Source organism: Rana temporaria, chromosome 12 (genome assembly GCF_905171775.1).
Source record: "Rana temporaria chromosome 12, aRanTem1.1, whole genome shotgun sequence".
Taxonomy (NCBI): Eukaryota; Metazoa; Chordata; class Amphibia; order Anura; family Ranidae; genus Rana; species Rana temporaria.
The window spans coordinates 96,068,561-96,094,615 of NC_053500.1; the positions used below are offsets into that span (position 1 = coordinate 96,068,561).

Below are 26,055 nucleotides of genomic sequence, written 5' to 3' on the forward strand. Positions count from 1 at the left end.
CTGACCCAGGCTGTCCACGCAAATACCCAGGCTGTCCAGGCCAATACGGCTGCCCTCACTGTGGGCCTGAACAGGATAGCCGTGGCCTTTGAGGGCAGGCCAGCAGGTGGACAGTCACCAGGGGAGGCTCCTCCTTCCCCTGCTCCCCCCCCATGAGTCTCCCCTGGTTGGCCGTGGCCGTGGCCGGCCCAGGCGTAGCTCACGCCGCCGCCGTTAATATTGGATGTACTTTTTTTTTATTATACTGTGATTATGATTTGTTTTATGTGTGTGAATGATGTATGAATGTGGGGGTGACATTCCTGATGAAAAAAGGGTGTCACCCTCCGTTTTGGTGGAGTAGGGATCCCCAGGACCAGGGAGAAGTGATCCCAGGTCCATGTGAATGGTGTATGAATGCACAGTGACATAATTGGAGCCTTGGCGGGGTGTTGCTGCTCCCTAGTACCATGGGGGGTACTTGGGTCTAATCCAATTAGATGAGGATGTGATGTGTCTGTGCTAGGGACCGCAGTGGGTGTGCATGCATGCATTCTCATTGTGCCATGATTAATGTGTGTGTTTACTGTGCAAAGATGCATTCCGCGAGGCGTCTCCTGGCTGCTGTTCCCTCAGAAGAGAGGGGGTACCCTCGGTTACTAAAGTCACTAGTATAGCTATGAGCATGGTTGCCCCTGGCATGTTGGCATACAGATTGTTGTCCTGCAAGTGTGTGTGCTCAGCTCTTCCCTAACGGTGTTGCTTTAGCTGACATTTACACGGCTGGTGTAAAGTTAGGGCAGCTTTTATAAGGTGTAACTTTCCGCCGTGAAACTAGCAGATGCGCACAGGGCGTAGCCTACGCCGCACAAGCGTACTTTTGTGGATCGCCCTCCTTCATTTGCATATTAGCATAGAAAATCAATGGTGTGTCTAGCGTATTTTGCGCTTCAAGATGCGCCGGTGTAATCGTTTTACGTCGGACGGAAAAATCTGGTTTTCTGGCGTATTTCGTTTTGAGGATACGGCGCAAAGATACACGCGGCGCATTTTTGAATTACGCCACGCATCTCTAGATACGTCGGCGTAAGTGCTTTGTGAATCTGGCCCCAAGTCTCTGAGATTTGGTGTTTACAAGTTAAAAACATTTTTTTTTGTTAGAAAATTACTTCGAACCCCCAAACATTATATATATATTTTTCTGACACCCAAGAGAATAAAATGGCGGTCGTTGCAATAATCTGTCACACGATATTTGCGTTTTTTTTTACCTTTTATTACCGTATTTTATTTTTACACTGTTCTTTAAAAAAAATTGTGTCACTTTTATTCCTATTACAAGGAATGTAAACATCCCTTGTAATAGAAAAAAAAGCATGACAGGACCTCTTAAATATGAGATCTGGGGTCAAAAAGACCTCAGATCTCATACTTACACTTAAATGCAATAAAAAAAAAAAAAAATACAAGCTACTCCTTCTCAAGACCTAGCTTCACCATCAATACAATAGTGGTCTTCCTTCACGACAGCTCTCCCTGCAGCCAAGCACTGGCACCTGGCACTTTCACTGCCGCTGCCCCATTGTATCACACATTGGGAAGCGTTGCTAAAGTTTAACAAATGGTACTATACATCATCCAGACTTGCCAATATATACCCTACCACCTCACCGAAATGTTGGCGCAACTTTAAATCACATCTTGCGAGACTGCCCCAATATCAAAATCTACTGGTTAGAAGTTTCTAATCTTCTTACTTCTATATGCTCGGTCCCCTCACCTTTGACCTCGCTAGATCTGCTGTTGGGCTTGTCTATTCCATCATGGCCGAAACAAATCAAAGTAGTGGCAACACATATTTTAATTGCGGCTCTACTGGCGATAGCAAGGTGGTGCAAGTTCCCACATCCACCCCTATTATCAGATGTCACCCGGATACTAAATTCCCATTTTCAGTTGGAATCTTCTTTCTCCAAAGCTACATTATCCACTTCGAACCTTTACAACGCATGGGCAGATTGGATTGCTGACCACAGAAGCAAGGCCCTTTCTTGAGGGCAAAATGGTCTGCATTCTCTTTCTCCCTCTTTCTTGCCCCAGATCCTCTATGTTTTCTCTCCTTTTAGAATGCGTATAATGTTCCTATACCTATATGCCAAGTCTAAACCAGACCACCCTCTTTGAATATTCACATGTTGATACACTATAGATATGATTACGTTATCAGACCATTGGAAACCTTAGTGATTGTTTATCTTCCTCTCCATGTTTATCAAGTTATTATTCTTGTGTAATCTACATGGCCTTTTCTTAGGTGTAATGTCTTGCTCCTTTTTTGTTCAAGAAAAATTGTAAAAAAAAATAAAAAAATGTAATTTGAAAAAAAAAAAAATGTCTTTGACGTCGCTTCCACCCTGCAATGGTATAGAGTGGGCCATCTTCCCCTCACTTGTCTCCATACCCAACAGGACCCGATCGCCTCCGCAGCACGGTGGGGGGCCCTCTCCTGCCGCTGATAAAAGTGATCTTGCAGCGAATCCGCCACAGAAACCACTTTTATCTGAAAGCAGACCGCCCGCTGAAGAAGAGGATATGGGGGTTATGGCAGCTAGCTGTTGCCGTAACATCGATACCTCTTTAAAGTACCGTTGTACAATGACAGCGGTCGGTCCGTAAGTGGTTAAGGCTGCCTTGTTGGGGTTGTGCCCCACCCTCACTTTCCTCCTCTGCTCTATCTGGCACCTAAGTCGCATCAGCGACCCCATAGTCATCATCCCCTCCATCCTCATCATCGTTGCAGCCTACTTGGCAATACGCTTCGGCTGGGGGGAAATGACGCACTTCAATATATTGCAGTAAAGGTACCCTGACACATTTCAATATACTGTAGTGACACACTAAACTGACACCAAGGAAAAAAAAAAAAAAACAAGGTCACACCTACACTCACGCTGCACTATCACTATTCACACTACACTGATACTTTACATTCACAATAGAATCACAATAGTACACTAACTCACTAGTAGCAACAAACAGAGCCATGTTTGATCTATCTCCACTACAAAGGGCTGCTCTGGGAAGGAACCTTTTATAGTGTGGGGTGGGTCCATGAGCCATGATTGGGCACAGTCATTACTTTCTCCAATCATGGCTCTGGCAGTGTTCTTTCCGTAAATTTATTTTCCTCCAGATGTAAAGAGTGCCCCCTTGTCCTCTGTGATGACCTTAAAGTGAATAACTCAACACCAAGTTCATAAATATGGACCACTTACAGTATGTATTTATACATGTTTATCATTGCATCCTCCACTTTTCCAATAAGGGCTTCTATATCTGCCCGTGTATAAGCCTGTATAAGTGTCTTTAGGTCCTCCATTTTCAACCCCGCTGCTTCCTTCTCCCCAGGTAGGGGGATGAGCGGTATAGCCCCCACTACCGCAGCCATCATTCTGGGGCTCTGTGGGATAGTCTGTAGCGCTTCCATGCTGGTTCTCACCGCCATCTCCTCTTGGACTGGCTGCATAGGTGTGCTCTCCCTAGGCTGCAGCAGCAGCATGTCTGCCTTCCCTCTCTCACTTCCAGGTTCAAGTCCCACGCCCTGTACCGTGGAGAAGTAGCGGTGGATCTCTGGCTGTAACTCCCCCTCTGAGAAGCCGGGCCAGCTGGGCTGCTTTGCGTGCAGTTCTCGTCTCCTTCTGTCTCCCCGAGTTCATACCGCTGTAATCTCACCAAGAGATCGCCTTGAGGCCCTGCCAGACTAATCCTGATACACCACTGGTGTGTCGATCAGTTAATCAGCCTCATACGGAGCAGGCTGGAGCCAGGAGCTTGTGTCGCTCACTCCCTTACCTGGCCATGTGCAGACCACGCCCCCTGTCCTTTGCCAAGATCTTTAACCGATCACTATCTGCTGTTCCGGCATGTTTAAAATCAGCCACTATTATTCCGATTCCAAAAAAGTAAACTGTGTAAAGATTATTATAGACCAATAGCACTTACCTCAGTACTAATGAAGTGCTTTAAGAGGTTGGTCTTGAAATATATCAAAACTAGATTACCGGGTAGTTTAGATCCTTATCAGTTTGCTTTTAATACCATCATTCCAAATCCGTTGGTTGAAAAAAAAAAAAAAAAATTGGATTTGCCGCCCATTATTTGTTTTTGGATAAGGGATTTTTTGGTCCATCACTCACAGGTGGATACGTTTGTTTCTTCCAAGCGAGAAACAAGTACTGGAGCACCGCAGGGTTGTGTGTTAAAGGGGTTGTAAAGGTTTGTTTTTTTTACCTTGATGGATCCTATGCATTAAGGTAAAAAAACATCTGGCTGTCATGGGCCCCCCAGCCCCCCTAGTGGTTAACCCCTTCACTGCCAATCAAATGTACACAGTAATCAGTGCATGTTTATAGCACTGTTCGCTGTATAAATGTGAATGGTCCCAAAATAGCGCCAAAAGTTTCCGAGGTGTCCACCATAATGTCGCAAAAAAAAAAAATTGCAGACCACCGCCATAACAAGTAAAAAAAATAAAATAGATAAAATTACCCCTATTTTGTAGACGCTATGGGGCAAATCCACAAAAGAGATACTCCGGCGTAAGCCGTCGTATCTCTGGTTCTAACTTTGGAACTGATCCTCAGAAGCAGTTTTCCTAAGTTAGGCAGAAGATCCGACATCTGTAAGGGACTTACACTGCCGGATCTTAGGATGCAGTACCGCATCCGCCACTGGGGGCATTTCGAGTCGAAATGCCTCTGTTAGTATGCAAATTAGCACTTAGGGCGATCCTCAAAGCTTTTGTACCTAGTTTTTACGCCGTAAGTGTTAGTTTGCCTGGTGTAAAACTAGGGCTGCTTTTACAAAGTGTAAAGTTAGTCACACCTTGTAAAGGCCCATTCAAGCGACGGCATTTGGTATGCATTCCCGAGGGAGAACTCCATGCCAATTTTCAATGAAAAAAACGGCATGGGTTCCCCCTCAGGAGCATACCAGGCCCTTAGGTCTGGTATGGGTTGTAAGGAGACCCCCCTCCGCCGCAAAATTGACGTAGGGGGTCCCCCTACAATCCATACCAGACCCGTATCCAAAGCACGCTACCCGGCCGGCCAGGAATGGGAGTGGGGACGAGCGAGCGTCCCCCCCCCTCCTGAGCCGTGCCAGGCCGCATGCCCTCAACATGGGGGGGTTGGGTGCTCTGGGGCAGGGGGGCGCACTGCGGGCCCCCCCACCCCAGAGCACCCTGTCCCCATGTTGATGAGGACAGGACCTCTTCCCGACAACCCTTGCCATTGGTTGTCGGGGTCTGCGGGCGGAGGCTTATCGGAATCTGGGAGTCCCCTCAAATAAGGGGGCCCCCAGATACCGGCCCCCACCCTAAGTGAATGGATATGGGGTACATCGTACCCCTATCCATTCACCTGTAGGCAAAAAGTAAAATGTAGTAAACACACAACACAAGGCTTTTTAAAATATTTTATTATTCTGCTCCGGATGCCCCCCCTGTCTTCGTTATTAGCTCTATTTCCAGGGGGGGCTTCTTCTTCCGCTCTCCGGGGGTCTTCTCCGCTCTCCGGGGGGGCTTCTCCGGACTCCGGGGGGCTTCTTCCATCTTCTCCCCTCTTCCGCTCTTGACTCGGCGAACCCCGGTTCTTCTGCAGCTCTCCGGTGCCTTCTTCTTCAGCGCTGGCTGCCTGCTATGTTTGTGTGTTAGCTCGATTTCAAACAGGCAGCCGGCGCGGTCTTCTGTGACGTCAGGGTCTTCTGGTCTTCTGTTCTTCCTATGTTGCCTCGTCGCCGGTTGTCGCTGTAATGATGGAAGCGCGCCTTGCATCACATTTATATAGGCATCACCGTCCCATCATGCTCCGGTAGGTACCCACGTGGTGGGTGCACGTGGGTAGGCACCCACCACGTGGGTACCTACCGGAGCATGATGGGACGGCGATGCCTATATAAATGTGATGCAAGGCGCGCTTCCATCATTACAGCGACAACCGGCGACGAGGCAACATAGGAAGAACAGAAGACCAGAAGACCCTGACGTCACAGAAGACCGCGCCGGCTGCCTGTTTGAAATCGAGCTAACACACAAACATAGCAGGCAGCCAGCGCTGAAGAAGAAGGCACCGGAGAGCTGCAGAAGAACCGGGGTTCGCCGAGTCAAGAGCGGAAGAGGGGAGAAGATGGAAGAAGCCCCCCGGAGTCCGGAGAAGCCCCCCCCGGAGAGCGGAACACCCCCGGAGAGCGGAGAAGACCCCCGGAGAGTGGAAGAAGAAGCCCCCCCTGGTAATTGAGCTAATAACGAAGACAGGGGGGGCGTCCGGAGCAGAATAATAAAATATTTTAAAAAGCCTTGTGTTGTGTGTTTATTAACTTTTACTTTTTGCCTACAGGTGAATGGATAGGGGTACGATGTACCCCATATCCATTCACTTAGGGTGGGGGGCCGGTATCTGGGGGCCCCCTTATTTGAGGGGACTCCCAGATTCCGATAAGCCTCCGCCCGCATACCCCGACAACCAATGGCAAGGGTTGTCGGGAAGAGGTCCTGTCCTCATCAACATGGGGACAGGGTGCTCTGGGGTGGGGGGGCCCGCAGTGCGCCCCCCTGCCCCAGAGCACCCAACCCCCCCATGTTGAGGGCATGCGGCCTGGCACGGCTCAGGAGGGGGGGGGGGGCGCTCGCTCGTCCCCACTCCCTTCCTGGCTGGCCGGGTAGCGTGCTTTGGATACGGGTCTGGTATGGATTGTAGGGGGACCCCCTACGTCAATTTTGCGGCGGAGGGGGGTCTCCTTACAACCCATACCAGACCTAAGGGCCTGGTATGCTCCTGAGGGGGAACCCATGCCGTTTTTTTCATTGAAAATTGGCATGGAGTTCTCCCTCAGGAATGCATGCCGAGCGACGCTGTCATTTTTTTTTAAAATTATTTGTTTTCCCGGCGCGTCTTTTTTTCACCCGTCGTAACTTTAGTGTCCCGTCGCAATCCACAAAGCCGCCCGGCGTCAATTACGTTCGCGCGATGCACGTCGGGAAAATGACGTCACGCGCATGCGCAGTACGGCCGGCGCGGGAGCGCGCCTCATTTAAATTGTAAACGCCCCCCGGAGAGGAGGAACGCCTTACGACGGCGGCACTTAACTTACACTGCTTGAAATTTTTACGTAAGTGCTTTGAGGATCAGGCACTTAGGTAAAAACTTTAAGTCAGTGTAACTTAACTGCTGAAAGTTAAGTTACGCCGCCTGGCTGAGGATTTGGCCCTATAACTTTTGGGTAAACCAATCAATATACGCTTATTTTGATTTTTTTTTTTTTTTTAAACTGAGAAAAATAATTCGCTAAAAAAAAAAAAAAAAATAGTACCAGTTACACTTACCGGTAACGGATTTTCTAGGAAATCTTCCAGGACGGCACACCTGAGATGATGGGTTCCACCTGACAGGAAACACAATTAACAGTTTAAAAGGCCCCACTCTTCTCTCTGTCCCTCAGTTATGACAAAGTATAGACCCACACCAGTGTCAGAGGGTACTTTCTGTGAACACAAACATCACCAACAATTAAGGGTGGGAAGTAGGCCTGCCGTCCTGGAAGATTTCCTAGAAAATCTGTTACCGGTAAGTGTAACTGGTACTTTTCTCCAGTCATCTTCCAAGACGGCACACCTGAGACGATGAGCAAGAAGTTCAGGCCTACTTTAGGGTGGGATCACCGCCTGTAGGACCTTCCTGCCGAATGCAAAGTCCTGAGGGGACAACAGCTCCACTCTGTAGTGCCTCAGGAAAGTATTTTGGCACGTCCAAGTTGCTGCTCTGCAGATTTAATCGATCGAAGCGCCTGCCCTCTCTGCCCAGGAGGACGCCCAAGATCTAGTTGAGTGAGCTTTAATGTGCGCTGGAAAAGGTTTTCCTGACTGCTCATGGGCTACTGCAATCGTCGGTCTAATCCACCTGGCTATCGTAGGTTTAGAGGCTTGAAGCCCTTTCTTTTGACCAGAGAAATTAATTAACAAATGATTGGATCTCCTGAATTCGCTCACTCTATCTAAATAGGCTAGAAGACACCTTCGAACGTCTAATAAATGGAACCTCGAGAAGTCGTTCCAAACTTTTGCATATATTTCTCTGGTGACTGGCTTCCTACTCTGCAAGAGTGTGTCAATCACCTTTTCAGAGCATCCCCTACGCCTTAGGATCTCCCTCTCAAACACCATGCAGTCAGGGAAAGAAAAACCTCGATCGGGATGCAACACTGGTCCCTGGGAGAGGGGATTGCGTCTGGACAGTAGAGGAGCCATCGACCACCTTCTCAATGTGGGGAACCATGCTCGCTTCGGCCACCAGAGTGCAATCAGGATAAGGTATCCTTTTGACCTGGATAACTTCTGTAGAACCCGGGGAATGAGTGCCAGAGGAGGAAAGGCATAAGCTAGGGTGAATTCCCATTTCTGTGCCAGGGCATCTATCCCATAGGCGTCCTGCCCTCTGGTAAAAGTGAAGTACTTGTGGACTTTCCTGTTCTTCTTGCAGGCAAATAAATCTATTTCTGGTCTGCCAAAATGTTGGCTTACCAGAGAGAAAAGCTTGTTGTTTAGCTCCCCCTCTCCCTGATAAATGGGCTGCCTGCTAAAGGAAGTCTGCCTGAATGTTGAGGGACCCTCTCACATGTACTGCCGAAACAGAGAATGTCTCTTTCTCCAAGTCCCCCAGGATCTCCTGGGTCAGTTTCATCAGCTTGCTGGACCTTGTTGCCCCTGATGATTTAGGTAGGACACAGCTACTGCATTGTCCGAAAGGATTTGTACTTCTCTTCCTTGGACCTGGTATTTGAAAAAGTTTAGAGCTTTTCCGACCGCCAACAGCTCCCTGAAATTGGAGGAAGCTTTGCTCTGCTCCCGGTCCCAAGGGCCCTGGGCAAAGAGATCTCTTATATGAGCTCCCCAGCCCCAAGCGCTTGCATCTGTAGTCAGAATCAATGGATTCTGTTGGGTCCTGGTCCGACCTTCTGACAGGTTGTCTGCGTTGAGCCACCAGTCTAGGGAGTTCCTTGCCTCTTCTAAAAGTGTCACTGTTATGTCCAGGGATTCTCTTCTCCCATCCCAGGAGGAGAGAAGGAATTCCTGGAGTTTCCGGGAATGGAATTGAGCCCAGTGAACCGCTGGGATGCAGGAAGACATGAGCCCCAGCACTCTCATCATGGCCCTTAGAGCAACCTCTCTGGTACCAAAACAGAGCAGAGACTGCTTTTTGCACTTTGGTGATCTTTTCTTCTGGAATAAAAAAAGATCCTTTGGTTCACTGAGTTTACCCGGTACCCAAGAAACACCTTGGTTTGTGCGGGATCTAGGGAGGATTTTTCTTTGCTGATCAGCCACCCCAGATATTCTAGAGTGGACAGCACCTTGTCCCGGTCTGCTTGGAGCTGTTCTAAGGCCAGACAGAAAATCAGCATGTTGTCCAAGAATGGGATCAAGGCTATCCCCTGGAGGTGTAGGAATGATACCACCTCGGCCAGAACCTTGGTAAAAATTCTTGGACTGGCCGCTAGGCCGAAGGGGAGAGCCTTGAACTGCCAGTGTCGGATGCCCTGCCTCGTCTGCACTGCAAACCTCAGGAACTTCTGATGTTTCGGGGAAATGGGAACATGCAGGTAAGCATCCTTTAGGTCCAAAGTTACCATAAAGATTCCCTCCTAGAGGTGTCTTCTGACCGTGTAGATGCTCTCCATCCTGAATTTTTTGTAAACCAGGAATTGGTTTAATTTTCGTAGATTTATAATCAGCCGGAATTTTCCGGATGGTTTTGGTACCACAAATATGTGGGAATAAAACCCCTGGCCAATTTGATCTACTGGGACGGGAATGATGACCTGCTGTTCCGCTAGTTCCCGGACACTCTCCAATAGCCCCCCCTGCATTTAATGGGTCTTTGGGGAGATGGGTCAAGATAAAGTTTGGTAGAGGGGGAGACAAGAATTCTAACTTGTACCCTTCCTTTATCCAATTTAGAATGTAAGGACTGTATGGAAGGGATATTCTCCCACTGATGGAGGAACCACGAGAGCCTTCCGCCAACTTTTATGCAGGCGTCACTTGGATTCTTTGTTGGAAGTAGAAGCTCCGGAAAAAAGGAGCCCGCCTTATTCCTTGCCTTTACCGAATCCCCACTTTTTCTTTGGCTCCTCCTTACCCTTAAACCGGTTTCTTGAAGGGGGGCCACGAAAAAATTTCTTCCCTTTATCTTTTTTGGACTTAGCAGGGAACTTTTTTCCTTTCTTTGTGGAACGAGACAGTACCTGCTCCAAATCAGAACCAAAGAGCAGGGATCCCTCAAAGGGAATCCCGCAAAGGCGAGACTTGGATGTAAAATCTCCATCCCATGTCTTTACCCAAAGGGCTCGTCTGGCAGAGTTTAAAAGAGCTGCTGACTTGGCCGTAGTTCTGAATGTTTCCACTGCGGGATCTGCTAGATAGGCCACTGCTTTCCCCACCACTTCTAGGGAGTCTAGCACTTCTTTGGATTTGCTGTCCTGTGCTACGTGGTCCATTAGTCTGCGGACCCACTTGTACCGAGATCTGCTGGATGTCCTCAGAAGTATAAAATCGCTTTGAGGAGATCTTCCATATCCTCCGCAGAAAAGAGGTGGCCGCCAGGTCTAGTATCCCCCAGGCTACTCTGGTCAGAATCTTTTCCTTCTTTCTGTGAAGATTGACCTGAGGATTCCAACTCTTCCTAGTAGTTCAAAGACGGCCCCTGAGACCCGTCCATAATGCTAGTTTGGGTCTCTCCAGGGAAGGGGAATCTTCCGTACCTAGGGGGGCTAAATCCCTGTTTGCCACCGTGGCTTTAAAAGATTGTAGAGTAGCGAGCATTTCAGTCTGTAAAGCTCTGCACTCCTTCATGGCCTGCGCTGTCTCCCTACCTGCTATAAATACATTTAAAACAGAAGGGTTTCGTATGGTCCTGTGGGAGCTTATAACCACAGTTCCCACAGCGCTTAGATTTACCAGATGACTTGCCCCTAGCTTTACTGATAGTCTCCTGGGCAGCGCATTCAGTTTCTGAAAAATAAACAAGAAACCCCTGTTACCCGTGGGCTACCCCTGGGGGAGAGTGGATAAAGGGCCACCCCAGAATCACTACCCCCACCTGCCAAGTCACTCACCCCCTGTGGCGACTTGTGTTGCTGGAATCGATCTGTCCTCCATCTTGCTCAAAGGCAGCCCCGCCGCAGGCAAAGGATCACCGCCTGTAGTAAAGGCTGGGGGAGATGTAGGACCGTGGACCCCCTCTCCGTTTACCGCTCCGAGGCCTTCAGCACGCCGATCGCCGCCATCAGCGACATCATCCTGGCGCGCCGCTCTTTTGGCTTCTGGACATGCGCAGTAGAACCTCTGGGACGCTGAAGCCCGCACTGCATTGAGAGAAGTTTCTCTTTGCCTGATCCTCCAACACCATGCCACCAGAAACATTGAGGCAAGACACCAGCAGCCAGCGCGACTCCTCCCCAGCCAGATTGGACATCCGAACGGCTCCTCCTCACCATCCACCACTATCAGGTAGGAGGAGAGAGTGGGATAGATGGTCCCTGGGAGACATGGACACCCTCACCGTGACCAAAATGCTGCCAGTATTCTCAGGAAGCTTTGTGGTAGCCCAGCATACCTTGCTTCCTGAGAAAATATCGAATGGGGGACCCTCCTTGTAATAAAGCTAGAGCTTTAATCTGTCCATGCAGCCGCGCCACTGACTACATTTTGGTCAGAAATCCAAGGAGGGAAGACCTTGCTCCTAGACCTTAGTCTATTGGAAAAAATAAACTGTTTCGCTGCCATCCTGTGGGAAACACAATAACTGAGGGACAGAGAGAAGGGTGGGGCCTTTTAAACTCTGTTGATTGTGTTTCCTGTCAGGTGGAACCCATCATCTCAGGAAGATCCTGGAAGATGACTGGAGAAATTGGGGATATTATAGCAAAAAGTTAATATAGCTTTTTTTTCAAAATTGTCGCTCTATTTTTGTTTATAGCGCAAAAAATTAAAACTGCAGAGGTGATTAAATACCACCAAACGAAAGCTCTATTTGTGTGGAAAAAAGGACATCAATTTTGTTTAGGAGCCACGTCGCACGGCCGCGCAATTGTCAGTTAAAGCGACGCAGTGCCGAATCGCTCGCCCCCACCCCCATTCCTGACCGGCCAGGCGGCATGCTCGCATAAGGGTCCGATATGGTTTTTGGGGGAACCCCCACGTCGTTTTCGGCGTAGGTGTTGCCCTTAAAATCCATACCAGACCGAAGGGTCTGTCATCATCGGCTGAAAACTAGCGTGGCAAAACGTGCATTGAATTCAATGCAAAATGCGGGAAAAATTGCGGTAAAAACACCGCTTTTTTCCTGGCGTCTGTACTAGCTTTACAGCCTGTTTTTTAAAACGTCCATGGAAATTAAGCCTAAAGTGTAAGTTAGGTCCGTTTTGAGAAGGAATCACTGTGTTAAAGTAAACACTAATTTGTTTACACAAGTCCGTAAAGCCACGCAAAGCTATTCACCAAGGGCCCTTTCACACTAGCGGACCGTATGTCCGCATTTTCATCCGTCCGTTTGCAGATGAAAACAGGACATACATGGGTCCCTATGTGATTACGGGTGTCAGCGGATGAACATCCGCTGACACCCGTAATTTGTCCGCCTCCGCAAAGATCCGCATTTGCAGACGGAAGAAATCCTATTTTTCTTCTGTCTGCCGGATCGGTTTAACATGGACATATGGTCCGTGTTCGTCCGATCCCCCATAGGGGAGAGCGAAGGAAACACAGGGCGGTCCCTGCACAGTGTGCGGGGACCGCCCTGTCAGCTGCCAGCTGAGCGCAAAATTTCACGGAGGATCCCCGCTGAGCAAAGCGGACACACGGAGCGGATCATTACTGATCTGCTCCGTGTGAAAGGGCCCTAAGAGTTAGGCACCTAGAGGCTATTCAGTTTGCATGTATAGCACTATACAAGTCACTAATTTATTCATTCACATGTTCAGATCTGCCTGTTTTATCAGGCTCAACGGAGCGATCCCCGCCGAGCAAGCGGGTGCCCACAATCGGATCCGCACATGTGAAAAGGGCCTTACCAAGACTAAAAATTACCTTCATCATTCAAGTATTGACATGTGGTATTTTGTAATAAGAGCTTGCATAAGAAATGTGAATATCTGTAGCATCATTTATCTTTGATATTTAGAAGTATATCCATGTATTTGTATTATCACAAAATATACCCGATATTATTTTACACTGTATTTTTAATATATATTTATATATATTTTTAAGCATATCATTTGTGTCACTTGTCTTCAAAATAGCAGGGATAAACAAACTTGAATTTGTTTGTATTTGTGAAAAAATTTTAATCTCCCAAAACAAATAATTTCATAAATACAATACTGTTTTATTATTTCAGTATAAACATTCTGAGATAGATAGATAGGAGATATCTGTAACGGAATGACCTGTGACACCCAGAGACTTTTGAAGGATGGGGGGTACTCCTGTGCCAGCGTCACCAATGACTCTTGGGTCTAGGGTCACCCTGTGCCCCTTTTGGGCATAGGGTGACTGAGAAATATTAATTATAAATTACATGAGATGGGACATTACTGATAATTTATGTATTGCAGGATATCTTGAAATATTACAAGTTGTTCTGAACTCAACGGGTCAATAGGCTCCTGAAAGACATTCCATTGTCCATTGTGTGATGCTAATACTGTGTTGGGTCTATTGTACTGATTAAGTCTGGAAGGTCAGATGTCTCCTTTCAGGGGTAGGGAATTAGCATGTCAATTATGTTTAGTAAAGGAATGTGTTTGTGTGAAAAGTCTATTGATGATACTATGTGATAGGAATAGCAGGTGAGAGTCATAATGTCTGACTTCTCAGGTGTAGGAATTAGGTCATGTGAATTGTGTCAGACCAATGCCAAAAAGTCTGTAGAATGTGATTGAAGCCCCATTGTGTGATGTGTTGGTGGAGAGTTCCTTTGTCCCTTTGATTACTGTAACATGCTTGTAACTGCATAAAAAAGGTGAGAAGGAACCATTAAAAGTCATTCACACATTTTGAAACCAGAGAACAGAGCTGTGCGTGTCTCGTTCATTCTGGGAAATGGGATGGATCGTGTCTGCTAGATTGTGGAGTGTCAGATAAGCGGTCGTGGCTGATGGAATGGGAACATCGTAAACGGTGGTGACCGTTACACTATATCTCAGAATGTTTATACTAAAATAATAAAACAGTATTGTATTTATGAAATTATGCAAATCTTTGTTTTGGGAGATTTCATTTTTTTCCACAAATACATACTTACATATACACCACAGGATATAGATAAAATATATATATATATATATATATATATATATATATATATATATATATATATATATATATATATATATATATATATAATTAAATCCTGTGATGTAAATGTATGGTTGATAATTGTGATGTATGAATAATGTGTGGAGTAGAAATGCAATTTCATTGTGAATTTGTTTCTACAATGACAATAAATCTCATCTTCTACTTCACAATTGTGCCACTTTATGCTGGTCTTTCACAAAAAATACATTTGTTTTTGGTTGCAACATGAAAAAATTTGGAAAATTTAAAAGGGGTGTGAATACTTTTTCAAGGCATTGTATAATCCTCAGTGAATGCAAGGAGCCTGCCTCTAATGCCTTCACAAATTTTTGGTGCATGGGCTCCCTCATGCTTCAAAGCCTGCGAATGGACTCAAGAATACGTGGCATAAAGGAGAAGGATCAGTATTGGTTGGCAACCTTCCTTGGCTCTGCATCACATGGTGGACGACTATCTAGGGGTGAAAGCAGAGATGGAGAGCTCTCTAGTCGACGATCCACTGGCTTACTGGGTCATGAGAATAGACAACTGGCCAGAACTTACCAAAGTATGCTATTGAGCTGGCAAGCTGCCCTGCATCCAGTATGCTTTCCGAACCGGCATTCAGTGCTGCTGGATGTTTTGTTACTGGGGAAGTGGGTAAATCCTTCTGGGGCTGAAGTGGTTAAGATGCACTGGGGAAGTGGAATTTTACTTAAAAGCAGTGGCGGTTCGTCCATAGAGGGCGCTGGAGCGCCGCCCCCTCTGGCTCTCACCGCCACTGAAATAACAGATTCAAGCATTGCACGAATCTATGTTATTTTCGCCGCTGCAGCTGTTATTCAGATGGTCGGCGCTCATGTCCGGCCATCTGAATAACGCCAGCTGGTTGGCTGTACGGAAATGTCTATCAAAGCCAACAGCTCTGATAGGCTTTCCCAATACAGCCCTCTGGTCCCGGAAGCTTATTCTCGGAGCGCACAGACTGTACGCCCCTTGTATAAGATGACAGGCGTCTCAGCCAATCAGGTTGGCCGGTTCTGGCTACCGGTAACCTGATTGGCTGAGACGCCTGTCAGTCATCGAGGGCGGGAGAAGACATCGTGGGACGTGGATGCCTAAAACCAGTAAAGGTAAGAGCCGGGCGGGGGGGGAGAAAGCAATTTACAGGGCACAGTGGGGACAATTGGCACAGCGGCGACCATTGGCACAGCAACGACCATTAAAGGGCACAGTGGTGACAATTGATGGCACAGTGGCTGCATTTAATGGCATGGCACAGTGGTGACAATGGATGGCACAGTGGCTGCATTTAATGGCATGGCACAGTGGTGACAATGGATGGCACAGTGGCTGCATTTAATGGCATGGCACAGTGGTGACAATGGATGGCACAGTGGCTGCATTTAATGGCATGGCACAGTGGTGACAATGGATGGCACAGTGGCTGCATTTAATGGCATGGCACAGTGGTGACAATGGATGGCACAGTGACTGTGTTTAATGGCATGGCACAGTGGTGCAAATTGATGGCACAGTGACTACATTTGATGGCATGGCACAGTGACTGTGTTTAATGGCATGGCACAGTGGTGCGAATTGATGGCACAGTGGCTGCATTTGATGGCATGGCACAGTGGTGCGAATTGATGGCACAGTGGCTGCGTTTGATGGCATGGCACAGTGGTGCAAATTGATGGCACAGTGGCTGCGTTTGATGGCATGGCACAGTGGCTGCGTTTGGGCACAGTGAGACTGCAATTTTTTTTTCCTTTGCGCCCCCCCAAAAATTTTGAGCACCAGCCGCCACTGCTTAAAAAACATTTTATTTGAACGTTTCAGAACTTTGACTATTCACTGCAAGGGTGGATTGCTAGTGTCACTTTATCATGGGTGATTTAGAACACTGAATACTGTGTGTTAAACGTGCTGCCTGGAGGAAATGTTCTTACATCGACAGCTTAAATAAAGTGCTTTTGGCATAAATACTTTAGGACAATGTATGTCCAGTGTTAATATATAGTGGATTTACATAATGTACAAGGATGAAATGCATTTAAGTATTTTGCTTAGTAAAGCAGTTGTAGGGGAGAAATGTTTGAAACATTTTTTGAAAGATAATTTTTTGCCTTCAAGGAACAGGTCCATTTTGACAAGAGGTCAAGGTATGTAGCCCCTATTTTTACACACATCACCTTGTTGTTGTCCTTGGTCAGCCTTGGCCAAGCCACTTTTTCCTTCCACTTCCTCAGGAAGCAAGTAATTGATCGATCCGATTGTTTCTCCCTAGAATCCTGGGGAGAGAGGGTTCATTGAAAAATATTGCTCAATTATGAGTACATAAAGGTTTACAGGCTCATATCCGTAAATGACCAGCTAAAGAAAGGAGGATTACTTACCTTTGGTTGTATTTTGTCGAATAACTCAATTTCATTGTACATTTGAACATTATCTTCATTTAAACAGCTATGAAGCAAAAGAACAAATTGTTACCATCACATGCCGTATCAGCACTGAAGCACTCCAACTTTCCAAGTTATTCTATGTATCTTTACCGGACCATGAATAATATTATGATCAATAATAGTAGAAAAAGCAGAACAGACAATTACAGGCACAAAATAAGACTGAAAAGGTGAGCTACCAGGTTTAAAAAGCAGAACAAAAAGTGGGAGGCTGCAAGACAAAAGTAAGGTCCTTTCACACTATGTGCAGAAAAACTTGAGTTTTTCCTGCATGCATTCCACAAGGGCACAAAGAAAACAAGTGTTTGATGTGCCCCGTTCACACCACAACACTAGTATTATGCGATTATTTTTTCTGGTCAGATATCTGAAACCTGTATAAAACTTGCTTGGAAACTGATGTAAATTCATGTCCCTGCAAGTGAATGCTGCACATTTTTTTCATCAGTTTTTCTGCATGTATGGTGTTAACAAGGCCTAAGGCTGTATGGGGTACCCCTCACAGCATATCTGACATTTTGGGAGACCAGGGTTATTCGACAGAGAAAGCCTAAACCAATACTGGTGAATTGATTGGCTAGGTAGGAATACTGTAGCTGTGGTCTGATTTTTGTTTTACTGACATGAACTAGGTAAAAGGGCATTTAAAATGTAACTCCTCTTTTGTTGAGAAAGGGGAAAAAAATTCTCTGGGTGATATATGTACATTTCTAAGTTTAGCAAACAAAAATAGCTGTTTGTGTCCAAGTAAATTTGAATGGGAGTGACTTTATACGTATCAATCAGCTGCTGCACTTGCAGAGTTCTAATGAGGAAAGTGATAGCGTCTGAATCCCTTTAGACAAGATTTCCCATTGGAATTTTTTTTACCAAAAACGATATTTTGTTGGAGAATGGCCATAATCTGGCTTGTATTTTACTGCAGACTTCTGGGAAAATCAGTAAGCCAATCACACGAGTAGGAAATTACATTTCGGGGGTGGGGGGGCTTGCAATTCATCTGTGTACAGAACATCTCCAGGTTACCATATTGCATTGAATTTTACAGAAAATTACAACACTGCAGATTAAAAAGAAAATGTAATTTTTCATGACAGACAATTACAATATGACTAGTGGATAACACTGCACTGCCTGTGAAGAGCTAGCAGCTGACACGACTAATACTGTAGCTGTGGAAAGTGATAAGTAAAAGTGCAGCGCTGCAATTACAATATGACTTGTATATGGTATATTTCTTTTTTTACTTGCCATTTTTTTCCCATGAAAGGGGAGTTACCCTTTTAAACAACTAAATAAAAACCTAAACCTGCTCTCAGATACCAAGCGGCTCTAGATACACCACTTTGAGGTTTCCACAGTAATAGGTGAATGTTGCCTCACTTCACAGACAGCCTTATCGCTTTTCATCTGGACCATCTCAATCTGCCCGATTCTCTTCCTGGTGCTTAACAACTCTCTCACACACAAACGTGCATGCGTGTTGGCAGGTGCAGTAAGCTTGCTTGCCACTAGGTATAACGGGAAATATGTAATTAGATGTTAGCTTCCCTTTTAGAGAAATGGTTCCCCTGGTGATGTAATGGGTGGAATTACTGCCCACATAATTACCAGTGGTGGGTGGAGCCCAGTGTAGACAGGGCATGGGAGTCAAACACCCCAGAGCTCTCGAGATGTACTGTATTTATTGGCGTATAACACTCACTTTCTTACCTTGAAAATAGAGGGTGAACTGTGCCTGCGTGTTATACGCAGGGGGCTGTGGAAAGTTTTTTTCCTGAAACTTCCCTCTTAAAGTTAGGGTGCGTGTTATATGCCTGTGCGTGTTATACGCCGATAAATACGGTAGTCTCCTGCAGTACCTAAAGAGCCCTGTTCAGGTGGAAAAGCATTTGTCAGTAGTGGTAGAAACTTGGAAAAGTATGCGCCTTGGGGAGCATGACTGACTGGGAAGAGCTATAGTAGAGATATTGGGGAAAAAAATTGTATACTATAGAAAACACCTTGATCTCCCTGACTTTCAGCTGAGGGTCCTGTTACATGGTGAAGGAAGAGCAATATGGACCTACACATGGGGAAGTGGTCCCAACTCTGTGGTGCTCCCTATGAGAGGAATGGATGTATAATAGAAATGACCGCTACAGAACAGGGCTATATCTAGGGGGGTGCTTGAGTGGGCTGCCCTTCAGATATCATTTGCACCCCCTAAGAACTCAGCAGTGGGGCCCAGGGGCCACGAGTATTGCTAGTAATGACATTCGTCACATATCCTGCAGGGTGATCCAGGTCTCGATGCTGCAACATTTTTTGCCTCTGCGCACAGACCATACACTCAGCTAAGGAGGCAAAAGGCAATGCAGAACTGAGAGAATATACTAGACATGTGCATTCGTTTTCATCCGAATGCATTTTCGTCCGAATTTCAGGTGTTTTCGTTATCGTTTTAACAAACGATAACGAAAGCACAGGAAACGAAAACCGAAAGATCCGACATAAACGAATGCTTTATTTTCGTTGCGGTCGAATGTGCCTAACCTTAACTCTATTAGTCCAATATTATTCTACATAGAGAGAAAAGATTCAACAGAGAGACATGAAGATTCGACATTGAGAGACATGAAGAGTCGATTTTTTTTTTTTTTTTTTTTTAGAACATTCGATAGACACCATAATGCCGCGTACACACCATCGCTTTCTGCGATGGAAAAAAACGTCATTTTCAAAAACGTCAATTTAATTGACCGTGTGTGGGCAAAAACGTCGTTTTATGTCTTCTAAAAAAACTACAGAAAAAAATTGAAGCATGCTTCAATTTTATGTGTCGTTTTTGGCCGACGTCGTTTTCTGTGTTCTAAACATTGACCGTGTGTACGTAAAAACGTCGATTTAAGCCCGCGCATGCTCAGAAGCAAGTTAGGAGACGGCAGCGCTCATTCATGTAAAACGACTGTTCAGAATGGAATCAGCACATTCGTTAAGGTGTTTTTCAGCTTATAGACAAGAAAATAAAGCGCTTCTTTTTAACCCCTGCTTTTAACTGCTACCCAGAAATGGACGTTTGTTGCGGCTGATCTTGTTGCATAGTTATGACAAGCTTTTAATTAGTTTCTTTCTTGTTTGATAATGTTTATGTTTGTGTTCTGTTATTTAGTTGTATCTTCCATCTTAAACATTTTAAATATATATATTGGTCCACGAATCGTATCTCACCAAACTTTTACTAACACGCAGCAACACGATATCAGCAAAAGAGGCCGTCTTCCGCATGGAAACGACCCTTTATAGTGACGTCGTGCGTGATTGACGGAACTGCGCTGTGCTAGAGCGTTGTGAAAAAGCGATGGTGTGTATGCTACGTCGTTGTTCAAATTGAAGTTTGAAAAATGACGTTTTTTTAAAGCACATAAAGCGTCGCATTTTTCCATCGCAGAAAGCGATGGTGTGTACGCGGCATAAGCCTTCAATGACAGATTCAACCTTAATTTGGATTTTCGGACGAATGCATTTTCTTAACGAAAAACAAAATAAAAACGAATTTCGGGAGTAACTAAATACATTTTTTTTTGGACGAAAACGAAACTACGAAACAAAATATTTCAGTGTGCATATGTCTAGAAAATACCCCTTGGCTCCGACATGTCATATGACACAGCTGTAGGAGACTGCTTAGATTTATCTGCTCATCTACACTGCCATGACTCTGGGAAAAATATAACCCACCTGACACCATGGGTTCAGACATCTTTCCACTACCTTAAAGTAATAAGTCAACAATGTGATGAGTTTATTCTAATAACGTTTACTGAAAAACTCCAAGAAGATCTTGTTGAACAGAGGAGGTAATAGATGAACTGAACTTTGGAGAACAGTCCTAGTTCAGTCGAATAATTCCTCTAAAATACAGCTTAAGACAATTTGGCAATACAGTATATTATATACACGTACTGTATGTACAATGAAGTACCACTTGAGAATGCCCTGAAAGGATAAGCAAGAGAGTTAAACATTAATTCTGGCAAGACTTCTAAAGGGGAAAACAAAGGTTGGCCTATAACTTAATCCCAATGAGAGATCAATTGAGCAAAAATAGTACAAGGGCCCTTTAAGAAATAATGACAGTAATGTCCCAGTTTGCTGGCAGTCAGAGCTCATTAACTATATCCAATGTGGTGCAGCAACAATGCAATGGTATTTCTTGGAAGAGTTGATGCGACAGGTGTCTACAGTATGTATAATGTTCAAGTAGAAAAGCAGTAAAGAGTTTCCCCAGGGTAACGCTGTCTGTGCACAGTGTCCCAGTGAAGCAACAAAGAAAGGTCTGCAAAAGGTGGCAATTGCGCTTTTACCAACGACCAGGCCGATTCAATGCCTTAAGAACAGTGGTTCCTGTAGAGGTGTCCTTGCAGCGGATGAGCTTGTGGAGATCTGATGCAAAGCCCGAAGCGCGGGTTGTCAGATGATCAGAGAGGTACTGGATAGATGTCTGATGAACAGCAAGCAGTGATAGGCCCTTCTCGGCTGAGTTAAAATGTTGTACACTGTGTGGTAGGCCTTGACCTCACCCTCTCAGTAGAGAGGTCTGTGAAGGATGCTTCAGTTTAAATTCTCCCTGCTTGGTTAATGCTGTGTTAGAAGGTGATTTCAGGTATGACTCACTCTGCTAACAGGCTGTTGAAATGTTAATTGATCTTGTGTGTTGTGTGAAGAAGCCCTGTGGTTACTGTTTACTGTGATTAGAAGGGGCTCAGGTTAATTATTCTGATTGCTTCATTGTGGTAATTATCTCTCCTATATGCGGGGCCAAGCTGTCTAGATAATGTATTCTGTTACACCTAGTAATTAACTCCACTGATGTCATTATCTAAAGAAAATGTGTTTTCAGTGTCGGCTCCGAAATGTCTGCCCATGATCTGTATGGAAGCCCCAGGGTGAGGGGGGCGGAGATTTGTCATTGTAACAGTTTTGGAAATTACATATAAGCTGTGTGTTATACCATTAAACTCTGTCTGGTTCCAGCATTCAGCCTTGGCTCATGTGTGGATGATTCTGTGATGTTCTGTTATGGGAAGAAGGGACTGTTTGACAGGGATATAATACTGTCACAAGGTCCGTCACACACACACACACACACCAGGCCCAGAAGGAAGAGAGCATGTGGCGGGTCTCTGACTTCTTCTTTCCCTGATGGTAGCTAAGATCCCAGGGATATGTAGTCCGGGGTGCAAAGTCATACAGAGCAGTTTCCATTCTGAGGAACTACCAATCCCACAATCCCTTGTGTTCGACTCACAGATATGTCAGCTAGTGACGCTGGGCACTAGAGGAACAATACAGTACATAGAAATGACGGGGAATCACTACGCTGTGCAATTGTAGTCCACATTGTTACACAGCCAATAAAAGATTAGTGAGGGAGGCATTCCCCTGTCTCAGTTTCACTGCGTCTGAGGTCTTGTAGGTGTACAGAGTGAGAATTCCTGCTGGATGAAGTGAAGCTAAGAGGGGAGTTGCTTCTGGGAGGGGTGTGCTTAAGTGAACAGAGGTTTGTCTTTTGGTAGGAATATTTGTGGGAGGAGGGTTTCTTGAGGTAGATATTTTTGCTGAGGGGGGGTTGCTTTTGGGGGTACATATATGTTTAAGGCAGGGGGAGTGAGATGTTTTACAGCGGAATAAACAGTGGGAAGAGTTTTTGCTGGAAGGGGGGGGGGGGGGGGTGGGAAGGAATCTTGAGGAAAGGAGAGCTATTTTTATTTGGAGTGGGGTTTGCTTGAAGCAGGGGTGTTTTGCTGGGGTAGGAGGAGGAAATTTATATTGGGGCAGATTTCTGCTTTGAAATGCTTGCTTGAGTAAAGGTGGATTATGCTTTGGATGGAGAATTTTTCTTGGTGGAAGAGTATTTCTGCTTGAAAAGGGGAGATTTTTGCTTTTGGGGCATTTGAGGGAAGAGGGAATTGCTTTTGGTAGGGACTTTTGCTTAGTGTAGGTGAATTTAATGGTAGAGATTGTGGCTTTGGGCTAGATTTGCTTTGAGGGAAGCGAAGATTCCCTCAATCATGCACCCAACACCACTTTCCAATGATTAAAGCGCATCCAAGTACACAGCTTGTTAATAATGATGACTTCAGGGGCAATTTCAATAGACATCTGTGCATGATGTCTTTCAAATCGCCCCCTAATTCACAATGAAATGCGGGTTTGAAATCGTGCAAGTTCAGCTCCACCTCCAATGTGAACGTACCCAAAAAGTGGGAAAGTGTTGTTACTGCGCTGGTCTAAATATGCGATGACACAAAATAGTTAACCCCTTGAACTCAGTTAAAAATATATATATATATATATATATATATATATATATATATATATATATATATATATATATATATATATATATATAACCAGTTACACTTACCGGTAGCTGTTTTTCTATGAGTCTTACAGGACGGCACCTTGAGAGTAGACTGGCTTCACCTGACAGGAAACACAATCAAAAAGAGGTTTAAAAACCCCGCCCCTCCCCGTGCACCTCAGTTCGTGATAAAGTAACCACCATTAGAGCACGGGAACCAGTATATGAAAATACAAATCATACAAAGTCATCAGGGTGGGAAATAGGCCTGCCGTCCTGTAAGACTCAGAAAAACAGCTACCGGTAAGTGTAACTGGTATTTTCTCGAGTCGTCTTCCAGGACGGCACCTTGAGAGATAAGCAAGTAACCCTCAGGCCTACCTTAGGGCGGGACCACTGCCTGCAGGACTCTTCTGCCAAACGTCAAGTCTTGGGGTGACAGGAGTTCCACTCGGTAGTGTTTAAGAAAGGTGTTCTGGCTTGACCACGTTGCTGATCTACAGATTTGTTCCACTGAAACTCCTGCTCTCTCTGCCCAGGAGGTTGCTATAGATCTCGTGGAATGTGCCTTGACTTTAGGTACTGCTTTGCCAGCCTTACTGTATGCTAATGAAATGGCCTGTCTTATCCATCTAGATATGGAGGCTCTAGATGCTTGGCAACCCTTTTTCTGTCCTGAAAAATTGATTAGCAAGTGAGATGAGCGTCTGAACTCGCTCACCCTTTCCAAATAACTTAACAAACAGCGTCTTACATCCAAACAATGAAAGGTTCGTTCCCTTTCATTCTGTGGGTTTGCGCAAAAGGAAGGAAGTATAATCTCTTGTGATCTATGAAACTTCATTGCCACTTTAGGTAGGTACAGGGGATCCTGACTTAGGACCACCCTGTTCTCGAATAAACGAAAATAGGGCTCTTTGATTGAGAGCGCTTGCATGTCTCCTATTCTTTTGGCCGTGGTGATGGCCAAAAGAAAGGAGAATTTAAATACTAACAGCCTAACCGGAATGCTGTCTATCGGTTCAAACGGAGGTTTGGATAGCTGATCTAACACCAGGGAGAGGTCCCAAGGGGGAACTCTGGATATCTGTATAGGTGACAACCTATCCCTGGCTGTCAGGAACCTCTTGATAAGAGGATCCAGAGCCAGCCTCTTGTCTAAAAAGTAGGACAAGGCGGCAACCTGTACTCCTAGGGTTCTCGTAGCTAGACCTAGATCTACCCCTTCCTGAAGGAACTCCAAGATAACTGATATTTCGGGTAGTGGAGCTTGTCTTGCCGCGCACCAGCGTGAAAACACTCCCCAGGTCTTGGCATAGATCTTTCTGGTAACTTCCTTACGACTCGCTAAGAGGGTGTCTATTACCTTCTCTGAGCAACCCCTCCGCTGCAGGTTCCACCTCTCAAGTACCAGGCCGTCAGATTGAAAAAGCCTGGCTCTGGGTGAAAGATCGGCCCCTGCCGAAGAAGGTCCACTCGGACCGGGAGAGGGAGGGGAGGAAGGACTGACCACTGTTCTAACATTGGAAACCAAGATCTTTTGGGCCACCAGGGAGCGATCAGGATCAGCTTCCCTTGTGAACGACTCAGTTTCTGTAATACCCTCGGGATCAGATTCAGGGGAGGGAAGGCATAGGCTAGGTAAAATGTCCAGGCCTGGGCCAACGCGTCCACACCCTCCGACCCCTGATCCCGGGAGAGGGAGAAGAACCTTTCTATCTTCTTGTTCCTCCTGTGAGCAAAGAGGTCTATTTCTGGGTTGCCGAAATGATGACGCACCCAGTCGAAGACCTCCTGACTTAGTTCCCACTCTCCCTGGAGAATGGGTTGGCGGCTTAGAAAGTCCGCTTCTAGGTTTAGGACTCCCCTGATGTGAACTGCTGACAGGGAGCGGACTCTCTGTTCTGCCCAGCCTAGAATTTCTAGAGACAACCTTAGGAGCGAACGGGACCTGGTGCCTCCCTGATGGTTCAGGAACGCCACCGTGGTCGCGTTGTCGGAGAGAATTTGTATTTCTTGGTTCAGGATTCTCTCCTCGAACACCTCCAAGGCTCTTCCGACCGCTAATAATTCTCGGAAGAGGATTCCCTTTGGTGTCAATCCCAGGAACCCTGGGCCTGCAGGCCCGCCATGTGGGCTCCCCATCCCCAGGAGCTGGCATCCGTGGTTATCCTGAGGGGGTTTGACTGGTTCCACTGAAGGCCCCTTTCCAGATTCCGAGGAATGAGCCACCACTCCAGAGTGCTCCTTACCGACTCTGGAATGGAGACCCTGGAGTCTAGGGATGTTTCCTTCCCATCCCAGGAGGAGAGGAGGAAGGCCTGTAGTGGCCTGTAGTGGAGCTGAGCCCACGGAACTGCTGGGATGCATGAGGTCATAAGTCCCAACAACCTCATGATCTCCCTGAGTGAAATATCTGCTGTTCCCCTGACAGACCTGACCACTGAGATGAGTTTCTGGACCTTGTCTACTGGTAGGAGAAGCTTTTTCTCTAAGGAATCTATTAGAAACCCCAGATAGATTTTTCTCTGTTCTGGGAGGAGAGAAGATTTTTCTCTGTTTACAATCCATCCTAAGGATTCCAGTGTAGTCAGGACGGTGGTCAGGTCCGTGAGAAGAAGTGCTCGACTGGGATTGAACAGAAGCAGATCGTCGAGGTAGGGGACAAGGGAGATGCCTTTCAGGTGTAGAAAGGCGACCACCTCTGCCAGCACTTTCTTGAAAACTCTTGGGCTGGAGGCAAGCCCAAAGGGGAGAGCGGTGAATTGCCAGTGTTGGATCCCCTGAGGGGAAACAATGGCGAATCTCAGGAATCTTTGATGGTCCTGGTAAATCGGGACATGGAGGTAGGCATCCTTCAGGTCTATGGT

The 26,055-nt window shown here is 46.0% G+C and overlaps 1 protein-coding gene across 3 annotated transcripts in view; it reads right to left on the reverse strand.

Moving 5' to 3' along the window:
• Window positions 1-26,055, reverse strand: part of PTGES3L (prostaglandin E synthase 3 like) — a 318,513-nt gene that overhangs the window by 225,882 nt on the left and 66,576 nt on the right. For all 3 annotated transcript variants that reach the window (XM_040329758.1, XM_040329759.1, XM_040329760.1), the window contains exons 3-4: window positions 16,774-16,840; window positions 16,570-16,668 (exon numbers count right to left, since the gene is read on the reverse strand). In XM_040329758.1, the coding sequence (XP_040185692.1) occupies window positions 16,570-16,668; window positions 16,774-16,840 (166 nt within the window). The remainder of the gene's footprint in view (window positions 1-16,569; window positions 16,669-16,773; window positions 16,841-26,055) is intronic.